Source organism: Musa acuminata, chromosome BXJ1-8 (genome assembly GCF_036884655.1).
Source record: "Musa acuminata AAA Group cultivar baxijiao chromosome BXJ1-8, Cavendish_Baxijiao_AAA, whole genome shotgun sequence".
In the NCBI taxonomy this organism is placed as follows: Eukaryota; Viridiplantae; Streptophyta; class Magnoliopsida; order Zingiberales; family Musaceae; genus Musa; species Musa acuminata.
In genome coordinates, this window is record NC_088334.1 from 3,467,156 (window position 1) to 3,495,000 (window position 27,845).

Here is a 27,845-nt window from a genome sequence, read left to right on the forward strand (position 1 = left end):
TCCATCTTACACTGTGCCGCCGTGCGACCGATCCATGCATGGAGATTTTGCTGTCTGAGTTCAGATATGGTTCGAGATTTTTCACTCACAAGCATAACGCGAAGAACAGAAAGGAGATTGGCCTCTCTGGTGAACGAGTTTACTGGTCAGATTTGGTGAATTGTTTGACGAAATGTAGTGTGGTGTTTTCACGGTGATCCCAAGCATTGAATTCAATGTCAACAGGTGGCCACCAGCAAGCACTGCATTAATTAGATCAAAAAGAGGCAGTGGCGTGCACAGTACATGTTCGGTCTAATGCCCGTCCTACTTGACAGGCGCAAATGTCAGCACAGCACGGAGCTCCGGGACCATTCTGGCGAGGCGCGGGCGGCCCCCTGCACATGACCTCCGTGAGCCCCCCCCCACCCCGTCAGGGCCTGCTTGTGGTCGAACTCCACAGCCATATTATGGAGAGGATGGTCTGACCAATTAACATACCTCGGTGCGATGCATGCCACTACAATATATATGCTTCTATCTGTCTGTGTCCTGTCCTGCGTGCCACTGACCCAGTCCTATCAGCTACATCATCTTATTTGCTATACCGATCCCACGTATGGATGCTGTTCCTTGTTCTATCGATTGCGTTTTGCCCTATACTGTATACTATGGAAGGCTCTCAACCCCATTCCGATTCCCATTTCAACTCTATATTTAACTGCTCCCTCAGTGCGCAAGCAAGAGAGTAGAAAGCTCATAATTGTGGTGGCTGTCGGTCGATGTGGCGTTGCATTGACACGACCGATAGCAGCGCCCGCCGCTGACCCTGCGAATGGTAGAGGATGGGAGGTAATTCGGGGCGGCGCGAGATGTCGTCGACGCCGGAGAACGTGGTGGTGGTGGCGGTGCGGGCGGAGAGGGAGATCTCGAAGACGGCCCTCGCCTGGGCCCTCACACATGTGGTGCGCCCCGGCGACGTCGTGACGCTGCTCGCAGTCCTCGCAGACCGCGAGGCCACCGGTAGGGCGGGCGCTTCTTCCTTTTCCCCTCGCTTCTCGATCTGTTTGTTTGACTTTCGCGCGCGACTTTGTTCGCAGGCTGGCGCCGGTGGCTGCTCTGGGGCTTCCCCGGGTTGGGCGGGGATCGCCGCAGCCGAGAAAGGTGTCCGATTTCGGCCTCCTGCTCCCAGATGGCGCTTCAAATCGATGGCCGCAGCGAGGTAGGTGCTCAAACCACATGACTGCATTGGTTGTCTACCTCCTCGGGCATGGAGATTGTCTCCTTTGACAGTGAATCACAACAGTGCGAAGAAACAGCCATGTTTTCGCTCCTTCCTTTTTTGTTTTCTGCCTTTGTCGTTGCGATTCGGGCTTGTCTGTTATCCGATTTCAGGGGCAGTGAGTGACGGCGGCCGTGCTTCCTTTTCTTTGTGCAGATAAATGTGAGGATTAAGGTGGTGGGATCGGATCCAAATGCCTCAGGTTCTTCGTCCTCGTCTTCCGGCGACCGCGGCGGTGGCGTGGTGGTTGCGGAGTCAAAGAGAGTTGGTGCCAACTGGATCGTACTCGACAAGTAATCCCCCAAACCCTTATTCTACAACAGTTGCTATATACGCCGTCCATACTTTTTTTGCCTCCCCGCACTGTTTCTCCATGTGCTGCGACGTCCTTCTCTTCTTCTTCCATCAATAGTATCTTAATACGTGCATTAAACGCCGACGCCGAGCGATGCCCGCCAAGCTGCCAGTTTGACGATCATCATCTTGTAGGCCCTTGGCACGCCAATCCACGAACCTTGTTGCTTGCAATGCTGTGTTTCCTTTTACTGAGGAACAAGACAAACTAGCATCATTGGCTCATAGCCTCTTCTCTCAGCCGAGGAATCCTGTGCACAAGCCAGATCATAAACGGGCATGTGCACTGCGTACAAGACACTGTAGCAGCGATTGAAGAGGACGACTGCTCCCGGACAGTGCAGTCAATTATTACTCGCCTCTTACATTTGCTTAGTTAGGATTCTCATACGCTTTTCGACTATGGAATTATACGCTCAAAGATCATTTAATGTCAACCCGGTGTTGACGATGTCTGCGTCCTCGGGGGACCAGAGCAGCTCAAGTTGCAGCGTCCTTGCAACTGAAGATAAGATGTGATGGAAGCGCGCCCACACGAGGGTCCTTTTACCTCCCTCCAGGATGAAAACTTACCCGAGTGGATGTGCAGAGTGTGGCCGATAGCTTTACATGCTCGGATGTGGTGACTTGAGCAAGTACCGCCCACATCACGGCACTCTCTGTTTGGCCTTTAGATTGGTGGATGCGCGAACTGTCACCCTCCTTGCCATGGGCGTTGTCTCCCCTCCCGGTACAATCCGAGAGGGTCACCTGCAGCTGCTTGGATATCGTCGTCCGGGCAGATTGTTTGCTTGCGAACACGTGATCCGAGAGTAGATGGCCTTTCTCCTTCCCCCCCAGAGTTCTTATGGCTTCACGCCAGTTAGCCTGTCGCCCTCCTCGAAAGAATCATTCCACCTCGGTAATTCAATTTGTGTGTGTGCCCAATAAGGAGAAGTCTGATAGGTAATAAAATAATACACTCGAGCTGTGCTCAGAAATTGAAATATCTCTAGTGATATCAAATCGTAACCACAGTCTCAAAGTATGGGGAAGAAAGCAATGACGAAGTATTTGTTAATTAGCAGCTTACAGCTATGGTGTTTGTCGAAATGCCTGTGATCGTTTGTTTATACTTGCGCAGAAACATTGTGTGCAGTGTTCTTTGTGGACAATTTGTTGTTCGATTTATGTGTACCTTTAATGTTGTCGTGTATGGAACACACAGACAGCTGAAGCAAGAGGAGAAGCATTGCATGGAGGAGCTGCAGTGCAACATAGTGGTGATAAAGGGGTCCTGCGCAAAAGTGCTCCGACTCAACCTGGGCGGCATCCACAACAAGCCGCTCCCTCCCTTCTCCTTGTCTTCTTCTTCTTCTTCGCATTCTCCCATCTGTAGTGAGAAGTATCTGGACAAGAACTCTCGGCTGGCGAAGACCGCAAGCAGCCCTGTGGAGGATGCAAAGAAGGCTTCACCGCGTCCGGAGACCAAAACGGTGGCATTGAGCTCCAATGCCGCACCGACTGCTTCGTTCTTTGTCCGTGAGCACAACCCTCTCTTCGAGAAGCTCCACACCGGGAATCTGACTCCTATTGAGGACGTGGGATCCGACGGTGAGGGCACAGCGGACTCGGAAGACAATGGGGGAGGAAGCACTGGTTCCACTCCTCTGGGGTTGAAGCTTCACTACGATGCATGTGAGTACTTGGTTCTTTGGGAATTAAGCTGTGCTTTTTGTCCACATCTGGCATTTGGCCGATACATAGCGAATACGAGTTTGCAGTGCTTTCTTTGTCAGCTCGCGGAGGGTACCCGGGCTTCCACCTAGCGTCAGGGCCCGTGGCCGCACAACTCCGTCGAGCGGTCTACTGGATCCCTCAATACCACACACCAGAGAAAGCTCAGATGAACAATGCCACCAAAGCGACCCAGAAGAACCCGCAAACGGAGAAGCACTTGAGCGGTGACCACCGTCTGAGAAGCCCAGGAGCAGATCAGGACTGCACCACTCCCTACAGCTCCGACGTGAGGGAGGCGGTCTCCTTGTTCGGGAGCTCCCCATCGGTGCCCCCTCCTCTGTGCTCCCTGTGCCGACACAAGGCCCCGGTCTTCGGGAAGCCGCCGAGGCGGTTCACGTACCGTCAGCTGCAGGTGGCCACCGACGGGTTCGCCGACGCGACCTTCGTGGCGGAAGGCGGCGGGGGACGCGTCCACAGAGGGGTCCTGGAGGACGGGCGGGTGGTGGCGGTGAAGCGGCTCAAGGCAACTAGCTGCGGCAAGGCGGCGGCGGCGGAGGAGGAGGAGGAAGAGGAGTTCTGCGAGGAGGTGGAGGTGTTGAGCCGGGCGCAGCACAGGAACGTGGTGATGCTGGTGGGCTTCTGCGTGGAAGGGGCGACGAAGGTGCTGGTATATGAATACATCTGCAATGGCTCCCTCGATCTCCATCTGTATGGTACATATCTGAGCTTGGGTTTTGGTGTCGCCTTGGCACGTAGACTGCCGTTAACATTTGTGGCATGCAGGGCAAGCACAGCCTCCATTGGATTGGATCGCAAGGATGAAGACGGCGGTGGGCGTGGCGAGAGGATTGAGATACCTGCATGAGGATTGCCGGGTGGGGTTCGTGGTCCACAAGGACATGCGCCCCAACAACGTTCTTCTCACCCACGACTTCGAGCCCCTGGTAAGTCTGCACCACAAGGCAATAAGCTAAGAATCCTTGACGTGCAGTAAGAACTGGACTTGGTTTCATGTCAGCTGGGGGACTTCAGGCTCACAAGATGGCAAACAGAGACATCTCGGTCCGTGGACACCAACGTCCCCGAAGCCTTCGGGTGAAGCAAATTCTCGACCTGCTCCTCTACTTTGTCGCTCGTTGTACTGTTCCGATGACGAATGCCAGGGCGTTGATGGCACTCAGGTATCTGGCGCCGGAATACATCGAGCACGGGATCGTGACGGACAAATCGGATGTGTATGCCTTCGGGGTGGTGCTGCTGGAGCTCATCACCGGCAGAAGAGCACTGGACACCAACCTGCCCAAGGGTCAGCAGTTCCTGGTGGAGTGGGCGAGACCTCTTCTGTCGCTGGCGTCCGAAGATGGCCAAACGATCGCCGTCGACCGCTTCCTCGACCCGCGCCTGGACCTGGACCAAGCACGCTTCTTCTCCCAGGAGCTGCGTGCCATGGCACGCGCCGCTTCGCTGTGCCTTCGCCGAGAGCCGCAGTCCAGACCCGGCATGTCCAAGGTAATTCCATGTCTTTATGGTATGGTGGGGAGGGAGAGCAAATCTGACTTCTCCTGACCACTGCGTGTTGTGTTCTTGTGTGGAATCAGGTGCTGAGAATCCTGGAAGGAGACAGCATCGTGGATCAAGCTCTGGACGTCAGCTCCGTGGGCAGCAGAAGCGGCCGCATCATCCGTCCGGTTCTGCAACCAGACATGGGCATATCAGGCAGCCTGTCCTACAGGTTTCCTAGAGAGGCTGTCGCCAGTGCTCTCTGCGCTGACAGAAGCTGGCCTACTGCTCTTTACGAGAGCATGTAGATCGAGTTACAGAGATTGCCGCTGCCTCCGTTTCCATCTCGAAGAGCAAACTGTGCGTGCCTTCACAAGGCAAATGGTGTGATGACTGCGAGAAGAACCAGCAAGGAAGAAGATTCAGAATATGGCCTGCTGCTTGCCGGGTGAGGAAGCAATCAGCTCATCCCGTATGTCCAGTGTTTCACTCTGTTTTGCAAATATTGACAAAGCTGTATCAAAATGATATTTTGTACTGCGTTGATTCTGTGAGGAAGGAAGTGTTTAAATCAAAGAAAATTAGCTTGCAAAATCTGATCCATAGTGTCGAGAGAAGAAATTATTGACGTCCTGCATAATCCGATACGATTTGGACTTGTAAGTGCAGGGTTGTTTGATATTCGTCTAAGATGAAAATACCAAGCTCCCAAGGTTATAACCCGCATGAAAATCGAGGTTGAAAAAGATTTTCCGACCCCGATGTCCAAGTTAGTAACCCAAGATATACGAGGTGGACACCACCTTGCCTTGACGCCTAACCCGCTATCTCATAATGTGTTGGTCTCTATTGAGTCGTCGGGTTTGTCTAACTAACCTATTCTTTGTATCTTTTGCTTACAATATCGTTGAGTTGTTCGTTTGACTAATCTTCTATCTTTAGTATGTCGATGTCTCATTTTGGATATAGAGGCTCAACCGAGTTGATATAGTTTGTTTTAAAGTAATAAAAATTTATATCCTCATAGTTTTGTTTTAAAATAATGAAACTTTATATCCTCAATTTACAATAATCACATCTTAAAAATATATATACACTTTACAACAAACACTAAAGGTATGGTAGACCAATGCTCGATGCTTGGGGCATAGTCACCCTAACCTGATCCTGAGAGGTGTTTTAGAGGCAAAAATTGTTTAAGTTTCGAAACATATCATGTTCTCCGTAGCACAATTCCTTCTATTGTCTCAAGGTGATAGGTTCCATCTTAGACGATCTTGATAACTCGATATAGTCCTTCCCAATTAGATGCTAGCTTACTTTAGGTTCTAGTTAGGTTTCTAACTTTAGTTTTTCGAAACACAAGGTCTCATAGTCCAACTCTCTAAGGGTGAATATCTCGGTTATATAGTTTGGCTACTACATTTTTATGTCTTAGTACTCTGTGTGGTTTTTGGTCTAATCTCACTAAGTAATTTGAGTTTGGCTTGAAATCCTTTTTTAGTGATTTTCTCGTCAAAATTCTTAACCCGAGGTATTGGGAAGACTATCTCGGGTGGCAAGCCAGCCTCAATGCCGAAGGTTAAGTTAAATGACGATTCTACCGGCATAATCTTAGTTATCATCTAAGAGGCCAATAAAATAGTTGGTAGTTTATCCACCTAAATACCTTTTACTCGAATGACCCATTTCTTTGACCTTCTAAGAATAACTTGATTGATGAGAAACCTTTATTGGTAGTTCATTTTGTATAATAGTCGAGAGGTTTCCTCGAGATATTGATAGTTCATTTTATATAATAGTCAACTCTAATAATGAGAAACCTTTATTGGCCATGAAAAGGGTATGAGAATGTCTATATCTCATTGGGTGAAAGGTCATCCACAATCGATCGAACTCAAAGGGACTGTCGATTGATATTATTTCTGCACAAAGTTCTAGCACCTATGGCATCTTTGAGCATAGGCTATTATATTCTTGTATAACATCGACTAATAGAACCCTTGTTAAAGTACTTTGAACATGAGAGTTCATTCATCAATGTGTTTCTCGTAGATACCCTAATGCACCTCGATGAGTACTTTCTCGATCTCTTGGAGTATGAGGCATTTGAGGAATTGATAGCTAAAAGATTTATGATATACATGATCATTAATGATACAAAATTATGCTTGATGATGCTTGATTCTTTGGGTCGATGCGGGACTGTCGGGAGCATCCCATATTTTTTTATAGTGTAGGATCTCATCCATATAATTTAGGTCTTCCCCCACTATAGTCATATCGTACTTCTTTACGGTTCAGGTTAGCAATGTATCGACCAATGGACAACTCTCCTTTGGGGCTTGGGTTAATGTTAATCGGGCAAGTGCTATTACTCTATGTGTTCTTTTCATGGGAGATCTATAACACTTTGAGTCGAGAGAAGCTATAGATTAATCTCTTCATCTTGGCAAGGTATGTTACTATGATTACATCTTGGGTTTTATAGTTATTCATCACTTAATTCATGATTAGTTGTGAATCGTTAAACACTATAAAGTCCTAAACTTGAAGCTCTCATGCTAGTTAGAGCCTCAAGGGAAGTGCCTTGTACTCGACTTTATTATTGGATATTTTGAACATGAACTAGAGAGCTTGCTCATACACTTATATATTCAAGCCTTGTAGGATGTGTCTGGCACCACCTCCATCCGAGATGGCAAAACCATCTACGAGTAGCGTCTATGCTTGTGGGGTGTCATTATCAATCTCAAGCGAATGAGTTAATTCCGAGATAAGGTGTACAAAAGTTTGGGCCTTTATGGTAGTCCTCAGAACATATCGGATGTTGAACTTATCTATCTCTACAAACTATCTCAACAGCCAATCCAAGATATCAAATTAAGAGATGACCTATATGAGTGGTTGGTCGGTAATCACTTACGATGCATGCGCTTGAAAATAAGTATGGAGCTTCGTTACTATCAATACTTATATAAATGTGAGCCTCTCGATATGGGAGCATCGTTTCTTTTGTCTACTTATAATCTGACCAACATAGTAGATAAATTTATGAACTCTCGAGTCATCCCATACCAACACCAAGTTGATAGCTAGGTTAGTAATAGTGAGGTAAAAGGTTAAAGTTTTGGCCGAGGTAGAGGAGGTGAGCTACGACAATTGGGTGATATGGTCCTTTAGCCTTTTAAAACCTCTTGAAACTCTTTAATCCATAGGAAGCCCTTTAGGTTCTTTAATGCTCAAAAGAAATGTGGATACTTATCACTCAATTGGGATAAGAATTGACTGACAGTTGTTATTCACTTTGTTAACTATTAGACTTTTCCTACCGATCGAGGTGGGTGCATCTCTAATATGGCTCATACCTTCTTGAGGTTTGCGTCTATTCTCCTCTAGTGTATAATGTATCCAAGAAATTTTCCTAAGTTGACTTCGAATGTACATTTGGTTAGATCGAGTTGTATGTTAAACTTCTTTAGAACTTGAAATGTTTTGGCTAAGTTCGTCAAATGCGAGTCAGCTATCTTGCTTTTTACAATCATATCATCAACATATGTTTCAATGTTTCTCCCAATATGGTGCTTGAATATTTTGTTCACCATCCTTTGATATATTGCACTTGTATGGCATGACTCGATAGTAATGTGTGCCTTAGTTGGTGACAAAGGAAGTGTGTTCTCGATCCTCTAGTATCATCCTGATTTAGTTATATCCTGAGAATATATTTATAAACGTACAAAGCTCGTGACCCGAGATAGAATCAACCAACTAATAATCAATCTTAGGAAGATGATAGCTCTCCTTCAAGTATGCTTTGTTGAGATCGGTATAGTCAACACACATCCTCTAATTTTCATTAGATTTTTTAATATATATAATGTTGGTGAGCCATTGAGAGTACAACATCTTGGTAATAAATCTTGTTTTTAATAATTTGTCTATCTCATCATAAATTACCTACCGGTGGTCAAGAGTAAACTTGCAAGGCATTTGTTTCATTGGTCATGCCTTGGGAGACATGTTTAAGTGATGCTGAGCTATATTGGAGTTGATTCTCGATATGTCTCTCGATGACCATGCAAAAATCTCGACGTTCTCCTGAATAAAGTTAATGAGGTGCTCCTATCTCTCTTCAAGAAGTGTCACCCCGGCCTTGAAAACTCGATCGGGTCAGGCCTTGTCTAAGGGTGCTTTAATCAATGACTCCACCAGTTTATGATGTGGGACGAACATAGCAAAGTCTCGAGGGACCATAGATAGTGCCTCGGATCAAGCCTTCTTCGATAGAGATATCACTGTTAGTTAGCACTAGCACGACTCCCTGTGTTGCTTAGCTCTCCAATATTGGTTTTCATTAAGAACTTCATCACATGTGGTAGGTTGACGCCACCACCCTTTGTCTATTCAGTGTTGGTTGACCTATGATTATGTTGTACGTTGAAGTGATATCCACCATCATAAATTCAATTAATATCATCTTGGAGCAATGGTTGCCTCTGAATGTGACATCCAGGTTCACAGTCTTGAGATGGGAGATAAAGTCGCCAATGAACTCCATCAACGAAGAAGTCATAAGGGTAAGGTAATTAATCGAGAGCCCGAGTTTTTAGAAAGAATCAAAGTAGAGGATATTGATAGAGCTATTTATGTAAATCATGACCCTCTTCACCCAAGTGTTAATCATCTTTGTATAAACTATACAGGCATCATTATAGTTAGAGTTAAAGTACTTCGTCTTTTCCTACTTAAATGCTATCTCTAGGTTGCCTTCCTTTTAGCACAAAAAATATTGAGATGAGTAATCGACGTTCGAGTCAACTCGACATGGCCCGAACCTATATATGTAGGGTTATCCGAGATGCCTCCTAGGTGGAAATATCGAGCTCTCTAGATACCACCTACATGAAGACCAAGGTCAAGAGAGGTTTCTCAACTCGATCCCTTCGATACCCAAGTTAGTGATCCGAGATATATGAGTGTGGATGCAAGTAATAAAAAAAGATAAGCTCTTGTTCATTATGTTAAAGATAAGCTTTTATACTTGATCGTAAAGGGATAAAATATTTTATGAAATATTTTACGAGGAGATAGTCTCTAACCATATGTAACAGTCTCCCCTTGGTCTCTCATTCATGTGGGCGACAAAAAGAGAATAACACATAACCATATATCTTGAATTCTTACCCACATGAGTAGACGGGTGGAGTATAACCTTCGTCTTCTCTTTCACCTTAGACATTATGTAATAATTATGTGTTGAATAATAACTAATTAATAATGGTGTAATCTCTATTATATATGATTCAGCCCAATCATACGTATACCTTCATCACCAACCGAGAAAAATATGCATAAAACATTTGTTTTCTAACGTCATATCTTTGTTGATCTTAAATAAATCATACTAACTCTTTTGTCATAAAGTTTAATATTCCGTCGACACGAGGTGCTACATAATATTATTAGATATGAAGTGCACTAAGAACATTCTAAATCAACATGATGATAACACAAGCAATTACTTATAATGTGCTTATGATCCCCAAGTGAAAGCTTACGAAGTACAACTAATTCTTATTTTATCGGAGGAAGATATTAGATTTTAAAGCCGATGACTACTCGCTTAAGCAAGTGGTCAAATTCTCAAATCCTTTCATATTCATTTTATTTGTATGATAATTAAATAATTCATAGTACATTATTAAAATACTGTTATATTTTTTTATATATAATTGAGATGGTTAGAGTAAAACTATGTATTAAGAAACTGGGCAATATTGCCACCCTATGAGCAACAACATTGGGGGTGGAATCTTCCCCCAATCCACTCATATCTTTGTTTAGCTTAAGGAATGAATCAACGCCTATTTGCAATTAAATAGAAGATCGACTTCCTCGATCTATTCATTATTCTGCCAATGAGCAAATCCTTTGAAAACATGAGTCGGCCTATTTCGTAGTAGGCCGCCAAAGTTCGCGTCGTTGCGACATCGAAGGAATACAGGGTTGGATGAATCTAAGCCCATTTGGCCACGGCAATCTTCCTGCGCCTGCTCCGGTGCATGGTCCCGTCTCCACCGCACATCTGGCGGCGCCGACGCTTGTCCTGACTCGCGTCGACACGCCATGATAAGGCCACCTCACGTGTTAAATGGGCTCGCACGTTTAACATCGGCTGGACGCGTTTCCGTCTTAGCGTAAAAACCTACACCTAATAGGGTGAGCCGACAGCGCTGTTTGATTCAACCCAGAAGGGAAACCGAGCTCACTGCGGGGCCCACCCATTGCTGACAAACGTTTTCCACCTTCCGGCGGTGCATTTACGAACGACGCCATCGAGGGCTGCCGCTTTTGTCGGTTAATTTCCCAAAAGAAAATTCACCCTGCAAAAATAATTTCCGTAGATATTTGAGACCACAGAGATATGGCCAAATGATCATTACTGGAGAGGAATAGGCATTGAATTATTGTATTACAAAATAATAATAATAATAATAATAATAATAATAATAATAATAATAATAATAATAATAATAATAACATCAGTCCAGTAGTTTGACTGTATTGGAGGAGAACAGCATGGCAAACATGGCATGAGCAGGCACGCCACGTTGCTTATAAAAAGATGTGCTTCTTCCGGTGAAGGAGCACTACCGGCACAACCCCCATAGATACCATCTCTCTGAATCCTTCGGATCGAGATAACGCCTGTGAACGCAGCTGCAGCTTCGGTGTAGATCCCAGCAATGGCCGAGGGTGCCGCGACTTCCACAGCCACGACTCTCCCCGTCAGAGACATCCCCGGCGACTACGGCATCCCCTTCGCCTCCGCCATACGCGATCGCCTCGACTTCTACTACTTCCAGGGGCAGGACAAGTTCTTCCAGACGCGGGTCGACAAATACCACTCCACCGTCGTCCGCCTAAACGTGCCACCGGGCCCGTTCATGGCCACCGACCCCCGGGTCATTGCCGTCCTTGACGCCAACAGCTTTCCTATTCTGTTCGACGTCTCCAAGGTGGAGAAGAAGGACGTCTTCACCGGTACCTACATGCCCTCCACCTCCCTCACCGGCGGGTACCGCGTCTGCTCCTACCTCGACCCATCCGAGCCCAACCACGCCAAGGTGAAGCAGCTCCTCTTTAACATCCTTGCCTCCCGCAAGGACGCCGTCATCCCGGCCTTCCGCACCAACTTCACCGCCTTGTTCGAGACGATGGAGTCGCAGGTCACCGCCGCCGGCAAGTCCGACTTCAACAAGCTCAACGACAACACTTCCTTCGACTTCCTCGGCGAGGCCTACTTCGGCGTCCGTCCCTCATCGACGGCTCTCGGCTCCACCGGCCCGACCAAGTCCACCAAGTGGCTCTTCCTCCAGCTGTGCCCCTTGATGACCCTCGGCCTCCCCAAGATCCTGGAGGAGCTGCTGCTCCACACCTTCCCCCTCCCGCCCCTCATCGCCAAGTGCGACTACAAGGCGCTGTACAAGTACTTCAGCAGCGTGGCCGGGAGCGCCCTCGACAGCGCCGAGAAGCTGGGTCTCAAGCGCGACGAGGCATGCCACAACCTCCTTTTCGCCACCGTCTTCAACTCCTACGGCGGCATGAAGGTACTGCTCCCGGGGATCCTGGGCTGGCTGGCGAAGGCGGACAAGAGCCTCCACGTCCGGCTCGCCAAGGAGATCCGCAGCGCCGTGCTGGCCGAGGGCGGGAAGGTGACGCTCAACGCGGTGGAGAAGATGGATCTGACCCGATCGGTGGTGTACGAGGCGCTGCGCATGGACCCGCCGGTGAAGTACCAGTACGGCAAGGCGAAGCAGGACCTGGTGATCGAGAGCCACGACGCCGCCTTCAAGGTGAAGAAGGGGGAGATGCTCTTCGGGTACCAGCCGTTCGCCACCAGGGACCCCAAGGTGTTCGACGACGCGGACCGGTTCATCGGTGACCGCTTCCTGGGGGACGAGGGCAAGAAGCTGATCAAGTACGTGGTGTGGTCCAACGGACCGGAGACGGAGAGCCCAACAGTATCGAACAAGCAATGCCCCGGGAAGGATTTTGTGGTGCTGGTGGGTCGCCTGCTGGTGGTGGAGTTCTTCCTCCGCTACGACACCTTCACCGCCGACGTAGGCACGGTACTGCTCGGGAGTCAGGTCACCGTCACCTCGTTGACCAAGGCCGCCGCCTCCTCCTCCGACGTCTAGTCGTCGGATCGTCTCCTCCTCGTTGACCAACCCAGCTAGTTGGCAGCAACCGTCGCCCTCGACGGGGTGACGCTCCTTGTTGCTTTCTCTCTCTCACGAGTGCCTGTTAGGAACGTGCACCGCTCCGCTGTAGTGTCTGTGTTTTGTATTCAACGAATAAATAAATAAATATATATATATATGATAATTCTTTTCTTTCTTTTTTCTAGCAGCAAAAGAATATTAGAAGCGGCATTCACGTTCGCATAGCCAACTACATGTCAATATATAATAATCAATAAGATAATGCGAGGATTGTTATACATGTCGGTAATGGTCCGCATGAAGCCAAGGCGATGTGGATGGCACATGCTCTCCTGACTACGTGTTGTGGTGTCAAGTTGATGGGATACAGGTGTTTAGTATATATATATATAAATATATATATATAATGGTGCATAGAAGAATAATTTTCGTACAGGCAGGAAGCAAAAGCTGGCATAGCTGAAATGATGTGGCGTGGAAAGGTGGAGATGGATCTGACGGGATGATGTGTGCCAGCAGCAGGACGAAAGAAATCCATGTTAGATTCATGCCAGTCCAAAAAAAGAAACAGTTCGATGCATGCATCATCTTAGCTGTCATTATATTATGGAAAGCCTGCCTGCATGCAGATAACACGAAGTGGTTGACGCTACTGGTAGATGCAACTGACACCCATTCGGCGGTCGGTCCGCATCACAACGTAGGCGGTGATTGATTAGGGTTGGAAGAGGGTTCATACGAGACACATCTTCTCTTGGTCAACCGGAAATGATGGTGACGGAGAGGAGGTCAACCCGTCATTTAAGCCCCAGAATGGTCCAATGATTGCACTGCGACAGAAGAAATTAAGTTCCGTCTTAACTTAAGAGCTTAATGACCAAAGAAACCATTAGTTTTATGACTGATGAAGCTTGGAGCATCAAAGCTTGTGCCCCGCGTAAATGGGCCCACCGCCTTCACAACTGGATCCTGTCGCACTCGTCCTCCCGACGCGTGTCGACATGTCATAAGATCGGTGAGTTTCTTTCATGTGATGTAAGATTACTATTTTTTATTCGATAAAATTAAATCATTAAATCTTTATTCGAGTCACGACAGTGTTAGGATAAGGTTCGAAGGGAAGGGTACGCCCACTGCAACTTCCGGTCCCCCCTCTATCCGAGCATTTTTTTGTTAGCATGGAAAGGGCCCACCAAATGCGTCTCAAATCGTACCATCCATTTATAACGGGTGAGGCACGAACGGTTAAGAACACGTGTTTTTACGAGGGCGTGTATATCTGTAATCATAATCTCTATTCTGTTGAGTAAAATCTTTTCTCGAAACACGTTACTCATCATCAAAAAATTAATCGAGATAAAGCTAAGGACAAACATGACCTTTCACGCATGCATGTTAACATACTTACAGGCAAAAAGCAATAATTGATTATTTATCTCTATGCTTACACGTCAAAATTGATAAAAGAAAATATTCACTCGCTTGTGGTTATCGACTTGACAAAACCAGTTTACTATGATAGAAAGGATATTTGTCTTCAAACAAAATCGAACACATGATGTTTCAATCAACAAAAAGAATAAAAAATATTACTCGATGCTTCTTCTATCATGTTAGTAAAATTTGAATAAAAATAATCGAGGGGGAACCCCTAAAATGTTAGATCCGATGCAATACACCTCAATAAAAAAAAAGAAAAAAATCAAGAGGAGCACCTCATCCCCATCACAATTAAAATCTTTCTTAGGGTTGTCGATAGTCCATCTCCGATAGCGACTCCATTAATGGCGTCGTGCTTTCGATCATGTTATCCTGGTCGGCAACTTTAACCGACTAGCAAGTTCGATTAGAGTTTATATATATATATATATATATATATATATATATATATATAGAGAGAGAGAGAGAGAGAGAGAGAGAGAATTAATTGTCATGAAGGACGAGGTGATGATGAGACCACTAAATAAGCCCACATGCCGGTTGATGTGACTAGCACTAGTGGTCGAATCTATCCAACACATCGTTTTTTGGATTACAAATTAATTGCGACACCAAATTGGGAGCCCACATAATTTAACAATGGCAACTTGTTTGCATTTTTTTTTAATTTAATTTAATTTTGTTGGATCTATGACATGTTTGATTTTATAACCAAGTTATTAATTTTAGGTCAAGAGTTTTAATGTTTATGTCAAACCAAAACCCAAGCTAAGTAGGATGAGAATAAGAGACTCTTTTTTTTTTATCTCTTATCCAACCAAATAAATACATTATATGCTTCATCTTTTTTTGTTTTTTGTGTTTTATGAGTTATGGGAAAAATGTTGGAAAGGCAATTTGACCACATGAAAAAAAAAAAGAAAAAAGTTTGATACTCTAATAAATTAATGCATGGACGGAGATGAGCAACAACAAGATGATCCTTGAAGCTTTACGATGGCCATGGTGGGTGGGTATTTGTGTTAAGGTACAACTCCGTGGCCCAAAATAAAAGCCCATCTCGATGTCTATCTATTGCAACAAACATAGAAATATATCAAAGATTTCTAAGTACTATGACAGATAGCTTAGCTGATAAAGATCATGAACAGTAATTACAAGGCCTTGATAAGTGCTTTAACTAACTCTAATTAGAGTGCAAGTGAGTTACGCTACGATACATGGAAATAATAGAATGAATAGAGAGCTTACAAAGAGATTAGAGTGAGATCAATCTTGGAGTAGTTCTTCGAATTCTTCTAAATTATCATTGATTGGTTCACCAAACTTTTTCGACTACATTCATTGTGAATAAATGATTTCATATCTAAGTTTGCCTTCATTTTTAAACAATTGATTAAACTCGCAAGAGAGATTTTACCTTCAAACTTAGATGATGATGTTGTATCTTTAACATATAAAATATGGATCAAACAAATATTTTATAGAACCAAAATCCAATTTTGGTTCTTTATAGATCAAAAATAAGATTTTAGAATGTTTTCATAAAACTTATTAAATCCATAATAATATGCATAAAAATCATACAATAATTAAGAAACATATTAACACAGAAAATGTATCCATCAAAGTATTTTCTAAATTAATCGATGATTTTACCTTCCAATTGTATAATATCCTTAAGAACTTTAGATTTCTCTTTGACGGGTGAAGAAAAACTTTATTCGATACCGCAACCGCAACCGGGGACCATAACTGATGAATCTACAATTATGATTATATTCATAACTGATGAATATGTAATTATGCCTCAAGAGTTTTATATTTCTAACTTATCTCGTCACTAAATTAGGAATATGACTGATGATATTCACATAATTAATTTTTATAATAATTATGTCCCTTAGCTAAATAACTTTTAGATCACTTTAATTTTGACTAATTAAAATAATGACTTAACAACCCTTAAAATTGGAAACCTAAACACAATCTTCACTAATACAAGTCATTCTCTTGTCCTTGTTGAAGCAATTAACCCACCCACCTCATCAGCTACCAAAATATTTAAGAATTCATGAATCGATTAAGCTTGGAATATATTTCATTGAACTGTGCACAATATGGAATTGGTTTATGTTTTCTAAATGGTAGAGGGCTTAATTCAAGATGTTTTATAAAACCATTTCCAAGTTAGAATTCTTATCCTCACTATTCTCTCATCCACCCTTCTTGATTCTACATTAGAGCAATTAACTCACTATTCTTTGTTTTTTGAGATTCACTTCCTTGGTTTGTTTGTGGGCTCCAAAAACCTAATTTCTTTAAGGCTTCAAATCTTGAGGAGGGATTCTATGAACTTATTCTTTCCAAGTTGAAAATAGCACAGTCAAATTTATAAATTTTAATATAATACATAGATAAATATTCATCCAGATATTTTAAATCTTAATTCCTTGAGATAAAATTTAAGAAAATTAACTATATAAAAAAAATATCTTCATTGTTCTAATTGATTATTTTTGAACTTTTGATGATGCTCTATGTCATCTTCCATCGTTCAAAATAAATACATGAATAAAATAAAGAATTGTGATCTTAAAGGGGACAAAAGCATACAAGTGTGCTGATCCCAATCTAAAATGCTGGCCACCTTCAATTTTATGACTCCTCTCTTGTCCTCAGTCCCTTTACTTCCTGTCCACCAGCTACATCTTATTCTCTTTTGTCCTAATACTCACAAGCACTAAGTTGCATTACATATACAATGCCAAAGGGAACATACCCACAGACCCTAACAATGTGGCACTGCACAAATATATTTCTAGAACCCTAGTTTGTACCAAAAACAACAACCTTGCCTCAGAAGCCTCCAAGAGAAAGCCAATGAAACTTGAATGACACCATTCTCCATCGTCTCTTTGTACCAAATTTGATGGACCCCAAAAGAGCAGGTCATGTACCTTCTTATTCTTTTACCTATGTATGTGTTCAGGGTTTGGACCAGCAATAATTATATTTTATTTGACTATTCTATATTCAGTGTACTAGGGTTAATAATAGGATATTAGGGTTAGAGAAAAAAAAATAGAATTACATAACATGTAAATAGAAAAAAAATGAGAAAAAGATACTATGGTTAGGACCAATCAATTACATAACATTTGTAAATGATATTTATCTCTATATGCATAGTCAATAAAAAAAAAAGCATAATAAAATATGTGTATGGTTGATGAACGACAAGATTTGCACAAGGAAGCAAGAAGGAATGGTTTAATTGGGTGATATAGGTTTAATTGGGCTGTCAGTTCGCCATATTAACTTCAACAAAGGATGTCCTTTCCCAAGTACACCACCAAGAGGACTTTCATCGAACACATGGCACCAGAATCGATCTTGCCCGTCATCATGATCATGTTCCAATTTTGCTTAATAGATAGATCCATGTCACCAACTTCCAAGTATCAACCAAGATTCAAGTCATCTTCATACTTGTCATTGAGGTCGGACCTTTAATCATCTCATTTGACACTCTTTCTCTCCTCCCTCAATCATCACAAGGGGCCATGCCATGGTTGTGTGTGTCTTAGCTATCGGGTTGGTGAAAAGTAACACACGCGCATGCTACGCCTCCTGGGGCAAGCTAACACGAAGCTACAAAACTGGAAATGCTCTCTGAACCAATCAAGGACAAGCGAGGGAGATGGGGACGAACACTCGCTGTGATAGTTAGGTCACACTGGCCTCATGCACAACCTACTCATGGCGACTGGCGAGCAAAAGCAGCAACGAACAGGTGGGAGTGATTGCCTTACCTGTTGCTCGTGAGACCCCGCGCCACCCAACGCACGCCCTGGCGCCGTCCCCACCGCCGGCCGCGACCTTTGGGGGCTTCTTTTGCGAGCCCGACCACCCCCACCCTGTCTCCGGGTTCGGTGGCTGCTCCTGACATCAAAGTTTCCATCATTGGTACCAGCTGGCATTACGTCAAACACATTGCGGTAGTCATTACTTGCAACACGACCCTTCTCGTTCACTAGTGGGCGTGCTTGGGCTCACCTTTAATGCGCAGCATGAACTCTGTGTACCGGTCGATGGGGGGCATTGATGAGCTCTGAATGACCTGCACAAGGCCTCGAAACTCTCATGACCGGGGATGAGGTGCATGGGAATAGAATTATGGGAGAGATTAAAATAAGGGCGGCCACTGCAGCCGCTGTTATTATTATTGCTTACCAATGCTGGGTAGTGGGATTCTCGATTAGGCCCAGCTCATCGTGGTGATGAAGCTCGGAGTAATCAAGTTGCCGTGGAGAGCATGCCTGTTGGGAGCGAAGGCAGGCGGCCTTTGCTTGCTCGCTCGCCTTTATCTTTGTTCCCTGCCGCTTTAAAGGCCATCATCCCTTTCTCTCCTCTGTTGAACCAGCCTGGCGCGCGGACAATGGCGGAACGGAACGAGGGAAGGAAAGAGATGCTGCTCGGGGAAGCAGGCGTTCGGTCCGGATGAGATCCGGAGTCGGTGCGGTGGCTTCTTGCTGCAAACTGGGAGCCAAGTGATTTGAGTGCGCAGGGGGATGCTTGAGTTGGTTCGATGAGGTCTCGGAGTAAGGATCTGGTTCTGCACAAGGAAGCAGCGATGGCGGCGGGCGAGAAGCTCGGTTCCAAGGGCCAAGCTTGGTGAATTCTCCTTGCAATCTTCTTTTACTCTGTAACCTAGTAGAAACATTCGATCTTTATGTCTGTCTCCCGTTAGGTTTTGCACCACTGGATTGCCGAGTGATATCATAGTCGAAGTAGATGGGATGAGCTTCCATCTCCACAAGGTGATCCATTTCGTGGAATTGGTTGTGGTTTCTACCTAGTTGAAGCACGAAAAAGCTGATCTTTTCGGTCATGTCGAACAGTTTCCTTTGATGGCCAAGAGTGGGAGGCTTCAGCGGCTGATAACGGAGGCGGAAGAACACCCTAACAAAGCCGCAAGAAGAGGGCAGAGTAAGGGGGATGACGAAGAGGAGCCACAGGAGGAGGGAGGAGGAGGAGGAGAGATCAAAGAAGAAGAAGAGGAAGAGGGTTACCAACACATCTCGCTTGCCGACTTCCCAGGTAATTGCGAGGCGTTCGAGACGGCCGCTAAGTTCTGCTATGGCGTCAAGATCGACCTCAGCGCTTGGAACGTGGCGCCCCTGCGCTGCGTGGCGGAGTACCTCGAGATGACCGAGGAAGTCTGCGAGGAGAACCTGGTCGCCCGCACCGAGCGGTTCCTCGCCCAATCCGTCCTCCCCAGCATCAAGCAGTCCATCAAGACCCTCAAATCCTGCGAGGACGTGCTGCCCGTCGCCGATGACCTCGGGATCGCCCAGCGGTGTGTCGACGCCATCGCCGCCGGTGCGTCCGTCTCCGACCCGGCCTCCCTCTTCGGCTGGCCGATTAACGAGGGGCGCCGCCGCAGCGGCGGCGGCGGCGGCGGCAGCAGCAGCGAGCAGATTCTCTGGAACGGGATCGAGACCGGACTGCTCCGCAGGAGGAGCGGCGTCCGATCCTCTTCCTTCGCCGCTGCCGCTAGCGCCGGTTCTTGGCTCGAGGACCTCGCGATCTTAAGCCTCCCGATGTACAGGCGCGTGATCGCCGCCCTGAAGTCCCGCGACTTGAGCTCCGTCGCCATCGAGGGATCCCTCATCTCCTACGCCCAGCAGTCCATCCCGGGTCTCTTCCGTTCCCGGCGGAAGCACTCCTCCGCTCCCGTAGCGTCGGAGCCGGAGCAGCGGGAGCTCCTGGAGACGGTGATCGCGAACCTCCCGCCGGAAAAAAGCTCGGCAGCGCCGGCCTCATCCGCCGCCGCCACCACCAAGTTCCTTTTCGGTCTCCTGCGGACTGCCCACATCCTCCACGCCTCCGAGGCCGCGCGCGCCGCCCTCGAGCGCAAGATCGCGTCGCAGCTGGAGCGAGCGACGCTGGACGACCTCCTGATCCCGAGCTACTCCTACCTCTCCGAGACGCTCTATGACGTGGACTGCGTGGAGCGGATCCTCGCCCATTACCTCGACGACCTGGAGGCGGAGCGAGCAGCGCTGGCCCCGGCGGAGGCGGAGGCGGAGGGGGAGGCGGACGGTGGTGTGGAGGTGGAGAGGAGGCGCGCCGCTTCGCTGAAGCTGGTGGGGAAGTTAGTGGACGGGTACCTGGCGGAGATCGCGTCGGACGCGAATCTTAAGGTGGACAAGTTCTACGGCTTGGCGGTGGCGCTCCCGGACGACGCCCGTGTCTACCACGACGGCCTCTATAGAGCCGTCGACATCTATCTCAAGGTACAGCGGAGGTGCTTCTTCTACCGGTGTTGTCTTACTGATTGAACCTTTAGCTGACGGGGTTTTGTGGAGTGGGCAGGCGCACCCGCGGATGCGGGAGGAGGAGAAGGAGAGAGTTTGCGGGGTGTTGGACTGCGGGAAGCTGACGCTCGAGGCATGCACCCACGCGGCGCAGAACGAGCGGCTGCCTCTGCGGGCGGTGGTGCAGGTGCTCTTCTTCGAGCAGCTGCAGCTGCGGCGGGTGATAGCGGGGACACTGCTCGTGGCGGAGGGGGAGGCGGCAGTCCCGGCAGCGGCGGGCGGTGAGGGGGGCGGCGCGTGGCGGTCGGCCATGCGGGAGAACCAGGTGCTGCGGCTGGACATGGACAGCATGCGGAACCGGGTGCAGGAGCTGGAGCGCGAGTGCTCCAGCATGAAGAAGGCGTTGTCGAAGCTGGACGAGGGCGGCGAAGGCAGTGGGGCGGCGGAGGGGGACGAGGACGGCGGGAGGCCGCGGCGGAGGAGGTTCGGGTGCCGGTTCAGCACGCAGGTGTGCGACTCGCACGAGCGCAATGTGGTCGAGTCGAGGCGTCCCGGGCGCGAACTGAGCCGGTAGTATCCGATCAACCCACCAAACTGTGTCCGGTACACCTTCGCTCGTGTATAAGAAACCACCAACACATCTTCTAATGTCGTCTGTGCAATTTAGGAGGGGGGGCAAGTCGAATTCCATGGTTTACGAAGCTTAATAATCTTGGCAGTAACATGTTTATTATTGACACGTGCAATTCTTTGGTAAACACTCCCGTTAATCCATCCAAACAGGGAACACAGACGAACAAAAACTGGTAGCATTCATGGTGTTCAGTGAACGAAAGCACAAAAAAGCAACTGGATGGAGAGAAAAGAAAACGGAATGAGACCTTTAAATCAACCGTGTGCCCTCACAGGGGGAAGCAGAACCACACAGCAACTACGGCTACAGATTACTAAGAGCCTCCCTCATCTCTATTACGGAGGGAACCGTCTCGTTGGGGTATATTCTGACAACTAGCTGAACAAAACTTCCATACTTCTCCAAAAATTCCTTCTGCAAATGCCAAATGAGATATACTGTCAGCTTTTTATCCTACTATATAACAAACAATTTATCCTACTATATAACAAACAATTTTTCCAATATCGTTGAATAAAATAATACAAGTATCAAACTATATGTTTCGATACTGATTCTTTCTTGGTCGGACCAGTAAATGCCAGTCCATAATGATCAGTAAGGTCAAGATTTAAAACCTTACTATGTAGTCTACCTAATTACTGTTAAGCATGAACGAAAAAACCAAACCTTGCATTTTTCCCATAAAGAAGGCAACAACTCTTCTGCAGTTATATTTTTCTGCAACTTCCGATACATTGCATTGATGATCTTGTCAAGCTGTCAGCAAAATACAACAAAAATTAACAACCGAAATGATTTAAGTCGACCGATGTGAAAGATGAGGCTATTATGGGTCTTCACTTACCCCTGAGAAGCTAGATTTCAACATTTTCCGGAGATCCACTTTTGACATTCCAATCTGGAAAGGAATCTGCATATTCGAGTTTCAGATATTTCAGTAAGTCACTGGTTGGTAGTTGGTACAACTTCATCAATACAAAAAATAGGTCATACATTTATTTGCATAGTTACATGAATGATCAAATAGTAAAAGGTAACACAACAGAACAGGTGAGACATATAACAAAATGATAAAAAATCAGAGATTAACACATGTATTACGCACAAATCTTATTAACAAATTCTGTTAAGTTTCAATGGTAGTTGGGGTTTGAATAAGAAAAACACCAGAAGAGACATGTCAAATCAATGTCAACAAAAGGCGTTTGACTCTTCAACATATACTACAAGCCTATGAAATATAAGTAACAGTCACAGGCAGGAATCAAAGAACTTGCTGACCTCCTCAGGTGCAACATTGAACATCAATTCCTCGATTCTGCGTGCAAACTGAAACAGTTTTTCAAAATGCTGCAAAGAAATAAATAAGAAAACACCCCCGCTTTAAGTGTTAAGAAGATATCTACTCTATGGTAGCACCGAAAGCATTAATATGAGCATTCTTTGCTCATACCAAAAATGAGGAAAATACATTTTAAGATAGACTTACTATATAGATGACCATGCTAACATGACGAAGGCAAGCCTGTTCATAGGATTCACTAGCTTGGTGGTAAAATTTTGCAAGTGTTGGTACAACATTGGCTAAATCATACAAACTGCACATGAAGTTAATACATCAGGTCAGAAGCTGGCCTGTGGCTCATTTTTTAAAAAACATACAATATCTTGCCAATTTGAAATGTCAATGAAATATTTTGTAAAGCACAACAGAGATCAAGTCACAACACCTCACCTGTTTTGAAAAGCTGCATAATTTTCTAGAAGAACAATATCAATATATTTTGGGTCAATTTGTGCAGTCCTCTCCAATGCAACAAACATGATGCTAACCTACACCCAAGGAACAATTGATAAACCCCTGAAAGCCAATAACATAAAAGTAATTCATGCAGAGATTACTTGAAGCACCACGGGTGACCTATACATCTTCATATGGAACATCCAGGTTCTTTGTAGTAATTTAAACTTCAACAAGTAGTATGTAAAATCTACTAACATATGAATTAAGAGCAGTAACAATAATTGCTCACAATTTTTGTGTAGGCCTGGTCAATCAAATCCCTAGCCTGTCCTTGGATATATTGCTCCATGCGTGATGCAAGAATAGCAAACCTATGTACAATAGGAATAAGATTGTTAGGATCTTTAAATGCACACAATCATCACATGTTACCACAGATCTGTATAGAACAGCTTTTGCATCAATTTGGAATCGTAGCCATTCAACTTACAGCAATGTGGGCACTGTCAGAAAATTTTAAAGATTATGGAGGAAAACTAAACTAGATCTTGGTAAATTGTGGATAACTATATAAGAATAAGATGAGAGAAAATAATACGAGATTTCCATTATCCCAGTATGGCAGAGCAAGTCAATGGAAATAGAACCATAAAAGAAGGGAGAGCATGAAGACTGTAATATAACAGATACATTGCAGTTCTCAAACTTGGGGTAAATTGTCTCCTTGATAAATTAAAACCTAAAAAGCTTTCTTTTTATTTTTTTACTTTACTGTAATTGCACCTTAGTTTATAATAATATGAAAGATTGCTACAGATTTACAATCTTTACCATCTTTGATATGGATCGGAGACTAGCTAAAATCTTCTAAATACCAACGAAGAATTTTAACAATAGTCCTTGTCAGACCATTACAGTACTAGAAATCAGGCAGTATACCAACCTAAAACATCCAATGTCACTCAAAAAATTTAAAATGAATACCAACAGATACCAGTCCTTGTTGGATTTGTGATTACCATGTAGTACGTGTGTTTCCAATCAGTGTTTGAAACCATGGTATTAGAATTCATATGGAAAAAATCTTTAAAGTAGAACATAGAGGAACAAGATTTTTTAATAAAATGAAGCACTTACCAAAATTTTATCAAATAAACTATGAAATGTAAAAAGAGAAAGGGATTCCAGAAATACAACCTCATCAGGCAAATTAGTAGCAAGGAAAGCTAACCTTGGTATGTAAGGCAGAACTCCCATTTGTCGTGCATTGCGTTCACACTTCTCAATCTGATAACAAGCATCATCAACAAACTACAACAAAAATATAAATTTCAGAAGTTAGTTGGATATCAATATGATTCTTCAAAGAAGTGATTCGCACAAGACAGTTTAGTGCATAACCAAACCCTGCTGAACAGCATAGAGATTCTGGTCTCAAGTTCATCAAGCAATAGACGCACAAATCCAGCAGTATCAGCTTTTTGGCCAGAAAGATAGCGTTCCGTGATCCCATGCATCGAAATGCAGCATAAAGGGTCAATTTTGTATGCCCAATCCACAATTGAACAGAAGTCCTCCTAAAAGAAAGGAGCGTCAAATGTTCGGAAAATTGTTAGTCGGTCCTCTTTCCCTGAATTAAGTAGCTTATAAAAGACAGACGAAAAAAATCACTCTGACAGTTACAAGACCAATGCCTTGATTCTGCAGCGGCATCACTAACTGTGCTAATGCTGACACGAAAGTGCAGTATCACAAATAACAAATATATTCATTCAGGTACAATCTTGATGTTTGATCTGGACAGTAAAATTGCTACCTCAATCCTCGAAGAAGATAACAAAGATAAAAAGTAAAATTTTCTCTTTTAGCTTTGCATGCCAGCATATGCATAGCACAATTTCAAAAGCTTGTGGCTCAAGTCAATCCTACTGAAAGAGAATTATATAGCAATTAATAAATTTATGTATCATGCAGAAGACAATGTAAGCACCCAGCACTAGAAGCCTAATGAATTAACAAGGCAATCCCTCTTAGTCTCACCCAAAAATAACAGCCTGACTAAATTATTGTAGGAAGGTTCCGATAGTTGGGTTGGAATTGTTCATTTCATCAGAAAATGTCTTAGGTCCATTAATGTAAAGATAGACAGAACAAGCAAAATATCTCCAAATTTCATTTTATAAAAAACTTAGGACTACAAAAGAAATAAAGAAGAGAAAATCAAAAGAACCTATTCCTAACTGTGCATGTTGAAACAGAAAATTATCCAAGCATTCAACACTAAATGGGACAGCCTTGCATCAAATGGGTCAAGAAGTGAGGCATGGATGTCAGGGTGTCAATTAATGCAGTTCATGCTGTTTATGATTTCATTGGTGAAAGTAATTTATCCTACTCATGCAACCATACAAAGGTATTTTACCTGAAGTCCATCAAGCAATTCTCTTAAACATTCATTGAGAATTCCTAGCTCAGCAGAATCATTACCTAAAGAATCAAGAAAATGTGTTAGTTGAAGAATATGTTTAATATCACTGGCATCATTCTCTATTTTGGACTTGAGGAAATATAGAAAGAAAGGATTTCTGTAGTTTTGACATCATTGCCTTGAGCAACTATCTTTCCCGGGGTGCATTCATTTATGCCGTCAGACACGGCTTTATCAGTATCAGCACATGCGTCAGATGGAGCTAGAGCAGAAACATCAAAGCACATAAAGTGTGCAAAGAAAGAACTCTGTTCAAAGATTCAAAGAGTTATTGCCCGTGCCAGCATTTAACTTAACTATAAATTTTAAGGCACGAAATAAAGAACCTCATCCACAAGAAGAGGAATGAAAACTGTTAGCATCTTGGAGTATGCTTCAGAAACTGTAGAAGAATCTGCATTTGATGTCTGATTTGAGGGTATCGGACCTTCAAGCCAAACTATCTGACTTCTGGTTACCTTGGTACCAGCACGAAGTTCATTAGAAAATTCACGTGCCTATAACAATATGAAATAAATTATGTTACCCTCTGTTATCATAAGCAATTCATTTATAGAGCATAGTGTCATGCATAGATTTCATTCATGTTCTCTGACCAGAGCTGCAACATTCTATTAGATAAATGATGAAAGCCTCAAGCCTGATAGCAAAGAGATCATTATGACATGGCAAAAGATAACATAGTTTCAGCTTTTATAAGAAGCCAGTTATGATGGTAATGCAAGAACAAGTAAAATGATGTGAGTTCCTTATCTAAGGAGCTTTTGTGTTGAATAGCATAGTCCCAAACTGGAAATGTCAAAGAGTCATTGCTAGCCATTTGATATACATGAGAACAATATTATAGCTTCAGTGGCAGCTACAAGCCTACAACTACATGTGTTTTGCTTTATTTGAATAAAACACCTCATTTATTTCTTACTCAAACAATAATTTACAATAAAAAATGCAATAAGAACATAAAAATGGGATGGTGACTGTATCATGGCAGCAACAAGCTTCCAATGCCACCCATACTATGTGGGTACTGCCTGGTAGACAAATCTTGAGAAGATCAATGATTAAGATCTGGAGCCAATACCAATTACCATCATCGGTTGAACAAGGACAGTACCAGTACCAACCTACACCATGTCAGCATAGGTAACTACCAATAAGTACAATTTTTGGTTTTCTCATGTGAGGAAGAATTCACATATTCATTAGAAAGAAAGGGAAGTGAGAGAAAATCCCCTATATATCACCTTTTTCTCATGACAGAGTCTGTCGTATTCAAAAAACAAAAACCAAAAGAAAAACAAAATGCAGAGTGTGGACCAGTACTAGCACCAAGTGATAGGCTTGCCACCCAACATAGCTTGGTTACCTCACCAGATGGTATGCCCAGTGTAACAATCTTATTAGGTGAAAATGCTCAGTCCACATACTGGTTGGCTGTCAGACTAATTAGTTCTTACCAACTTGTATGATGAAAACTTGATTCCTTGATAAAAATATCGTCAAGAAAGACAAACACCAAAAGATGATTATATGTACGCTGACCTCTCGACGAAGCAGCAGATTTAGAGAATGACAGTAAGCTTTCCTTAAAGGGCCCAAACAATTCTTGTCAAGACTCTGAAAAGTTTTAAACAAGGTGAACAAGGCATGTACAGTAATAACAAAGTCAAGGGTATAGCATCTCCAAGTATCACAGACCTTTATATGCAGCAAAAGTCTTGCATATATCCTGCACTTGTACCTTAGGTCTGCATGGTCAGGCCTTTTCAACTGTCCACGCTGCATGCAACCAGAGGGATACCCTAAACTTTTTAGTTCAAGAAATTTAACAAAGGTACCCCTTAGAGATCACCTGAGAAAAATAGTTCTTGTCATTAAGCATTAAATCCACCAAACTAGGAAAGTAGTTCCGCAAGAACTCTGAGGCTCGACGAACAAATGTGCACTTTATCAATACAAGTTCTGCACGTTTCTCCTTGATCTGAACAAATACAATTTGCAAAATCTGTCACAACTTAAGACAGAAAAGAACATTAAGCTAGAAATGCATTGCTTACAGTCAATTTCTAAAGAAACATAGAAAGGACTGTCCATCATAGACAATAAAAATCTTTAAACTTGCAAAGTGACATAAGATTTTGAAGCTTTGTG

At 44.3% G+C, this 27,845-nt stretch overlaps 4 protein-coding genes and 1 long non-coding RNA gene across 6 annotated transcripts in view; 3 read left to right on the plus strand and 2 right to left on the minus strand.

Annotated features, from left to right (window-relative positions):
- Positions 1-528: 528 nt before the first annotated feature.
- Positions 529-5,431, plus strand: LOC103993836 (inactive protein kinase SELMODRAFT_444075). Of its 2 annotated transcripts, none has more exons than XM_009414034.3 (9): positions 529-1,002; positions 1,080-1,201; positions 1,418-1,554; positions 2,823-3,292; positions 3,379-4,047; positions 4,118-4,278; positions 4,353-4,429; positions 4,516-4,843; positions 4,933-5,431. In XM_009414034.3, the coding sequence occupies exons 1-9, from the start codon at positions 825-827 to the stop codon at positions 5,140-5,142; spliced, it is 2,352 nt and encodes a 783-aa protein (XP_009412309.2). In that variant the 5' UTR covers positions 529-824; the 3' UTR covers positions 5,143-5,431. The 2 variants fall into 2 exon arrangements, with proteins under 2 accessions (XP_009412309.2, XP_009412310.2); XM_009414035.3 differs by having other exon boundaries at positions 531-1,002; positions 3,394-4,047.
- Positions 5,432-11,464: 6,033 nt separating this feature from the next.
- Positions 11,465-13,225, plus strand: LOC103993834 (allene oxide synthase 2-like). The gene has a single exon (XM_009414031.3). It carries the CDS (start codon positions 11,584-11,586, stop codon positions 13,036-13,038), a length of 1,455 nt encoding a protein of 484 aa, XP_009412306.2. The 5' UTR covers positions 11,465-11,583; the 3' UTR covers positions 13,039-13,225.
- A 2,935-nt stretch (positions 13,226-16,160) lies between these two features.
- LOC108953648 (uncharacterized) lies at positions 16,161-18,931 on the minus strand. The gene is made up of 3 exons (XR_001979497.2): positions 18,739-18,931; positions 18,562-18,625; positions 16,161-18,447 (listed from the first exon to the last, which is right to left on the minus strand). It is a non-coding gene; the product is annotated as an uncharacterized LOC108953648 (long non-coding RNA).
- Positions 18,673-21,564, plus strand: LOC135680708 (BTB/POZ domain-containing protein At5g66560-like). Its single transcript, XM_065194834.1, has 5 exons — positions 18,673-18,839; positions 18,929-19,179; positions 19,256-19,325; positions 19,407-20,804; positions 20,884-21,564. The coding sequence occupies exons 2-5, from the start codon at positions 19,094-19,096 to the stop codon at positions 21,397-21,399; spliced, it is 2,070 nt and encodes a 689-aa protein (XP_065050906.1). The 5' UTR covers positions 18,673-18,839; positions 18,929-19,093; the 3' UTR covers positions 21,400-21,564.
- Positions 21,565-21,571: 7 nt separating this feature from the next.
- LOC135680707 (exocyst complex component SEC3A-like) overlaps positions 21,572-27,845 on the minus strand; it is a 17,681-nt gene continuing 11,407 nt past the window's right edge. Inside the window, exons 11-25 of the mRNA XM_065194833.1 lie at positions 27,547-27,675; positions 27,393-27,473; positions 27,237-27,311; positions 26,021-26,191; positions 25,813-25,942; positions 25,629-25,693; positions 24,613-24,783; positions 24,438-24,517; positions 23,496-23,577; positions 23,198-23,295; positions 22,952-23,060; positions 22,744-22,812; positions 22,307-22,372; positions 22,129-22,218; positions 21,572-21,873 (exon numbers count right to left, since the gene is read on the minus strand). Coding sequence (XP_065050905.1) covers positions 21,763-21,873; positions 22,129-22,218; positions 22,307-22,372; positions 22,744-22,812; positions 22,952-23,060; positions 23,198-23,295; positions 23,496-23,577; positions 24,438-24,517; positions 24,613-24,783; positions 25,629-25,693; positions 25,813-25,942; positions 26,021-26,191; positions 27,237-27,311; positions 27,393-27,473; positions 27,547-27,675 — 1,527 coding nt within the window. The 3' untranslated portion in view covers positions 21,572-21,762. The remainder of the gene's footprint in view (positions 21,874-22,128; positions 22,219-22,306; positions 22,373-22,743; positions 22,813-22,951; positions 23,061-23,197; positions 23,296-23,495; positions 23,578-24,437; positions 24,518-24,612; positions 24,784-25,628; positions 25,694-25,812; positions 25,943-26,020; positions 26,192-27,236; positions 27,312-27,392; positions 27,474-27,546; positions 27,676-27,845) is intronic.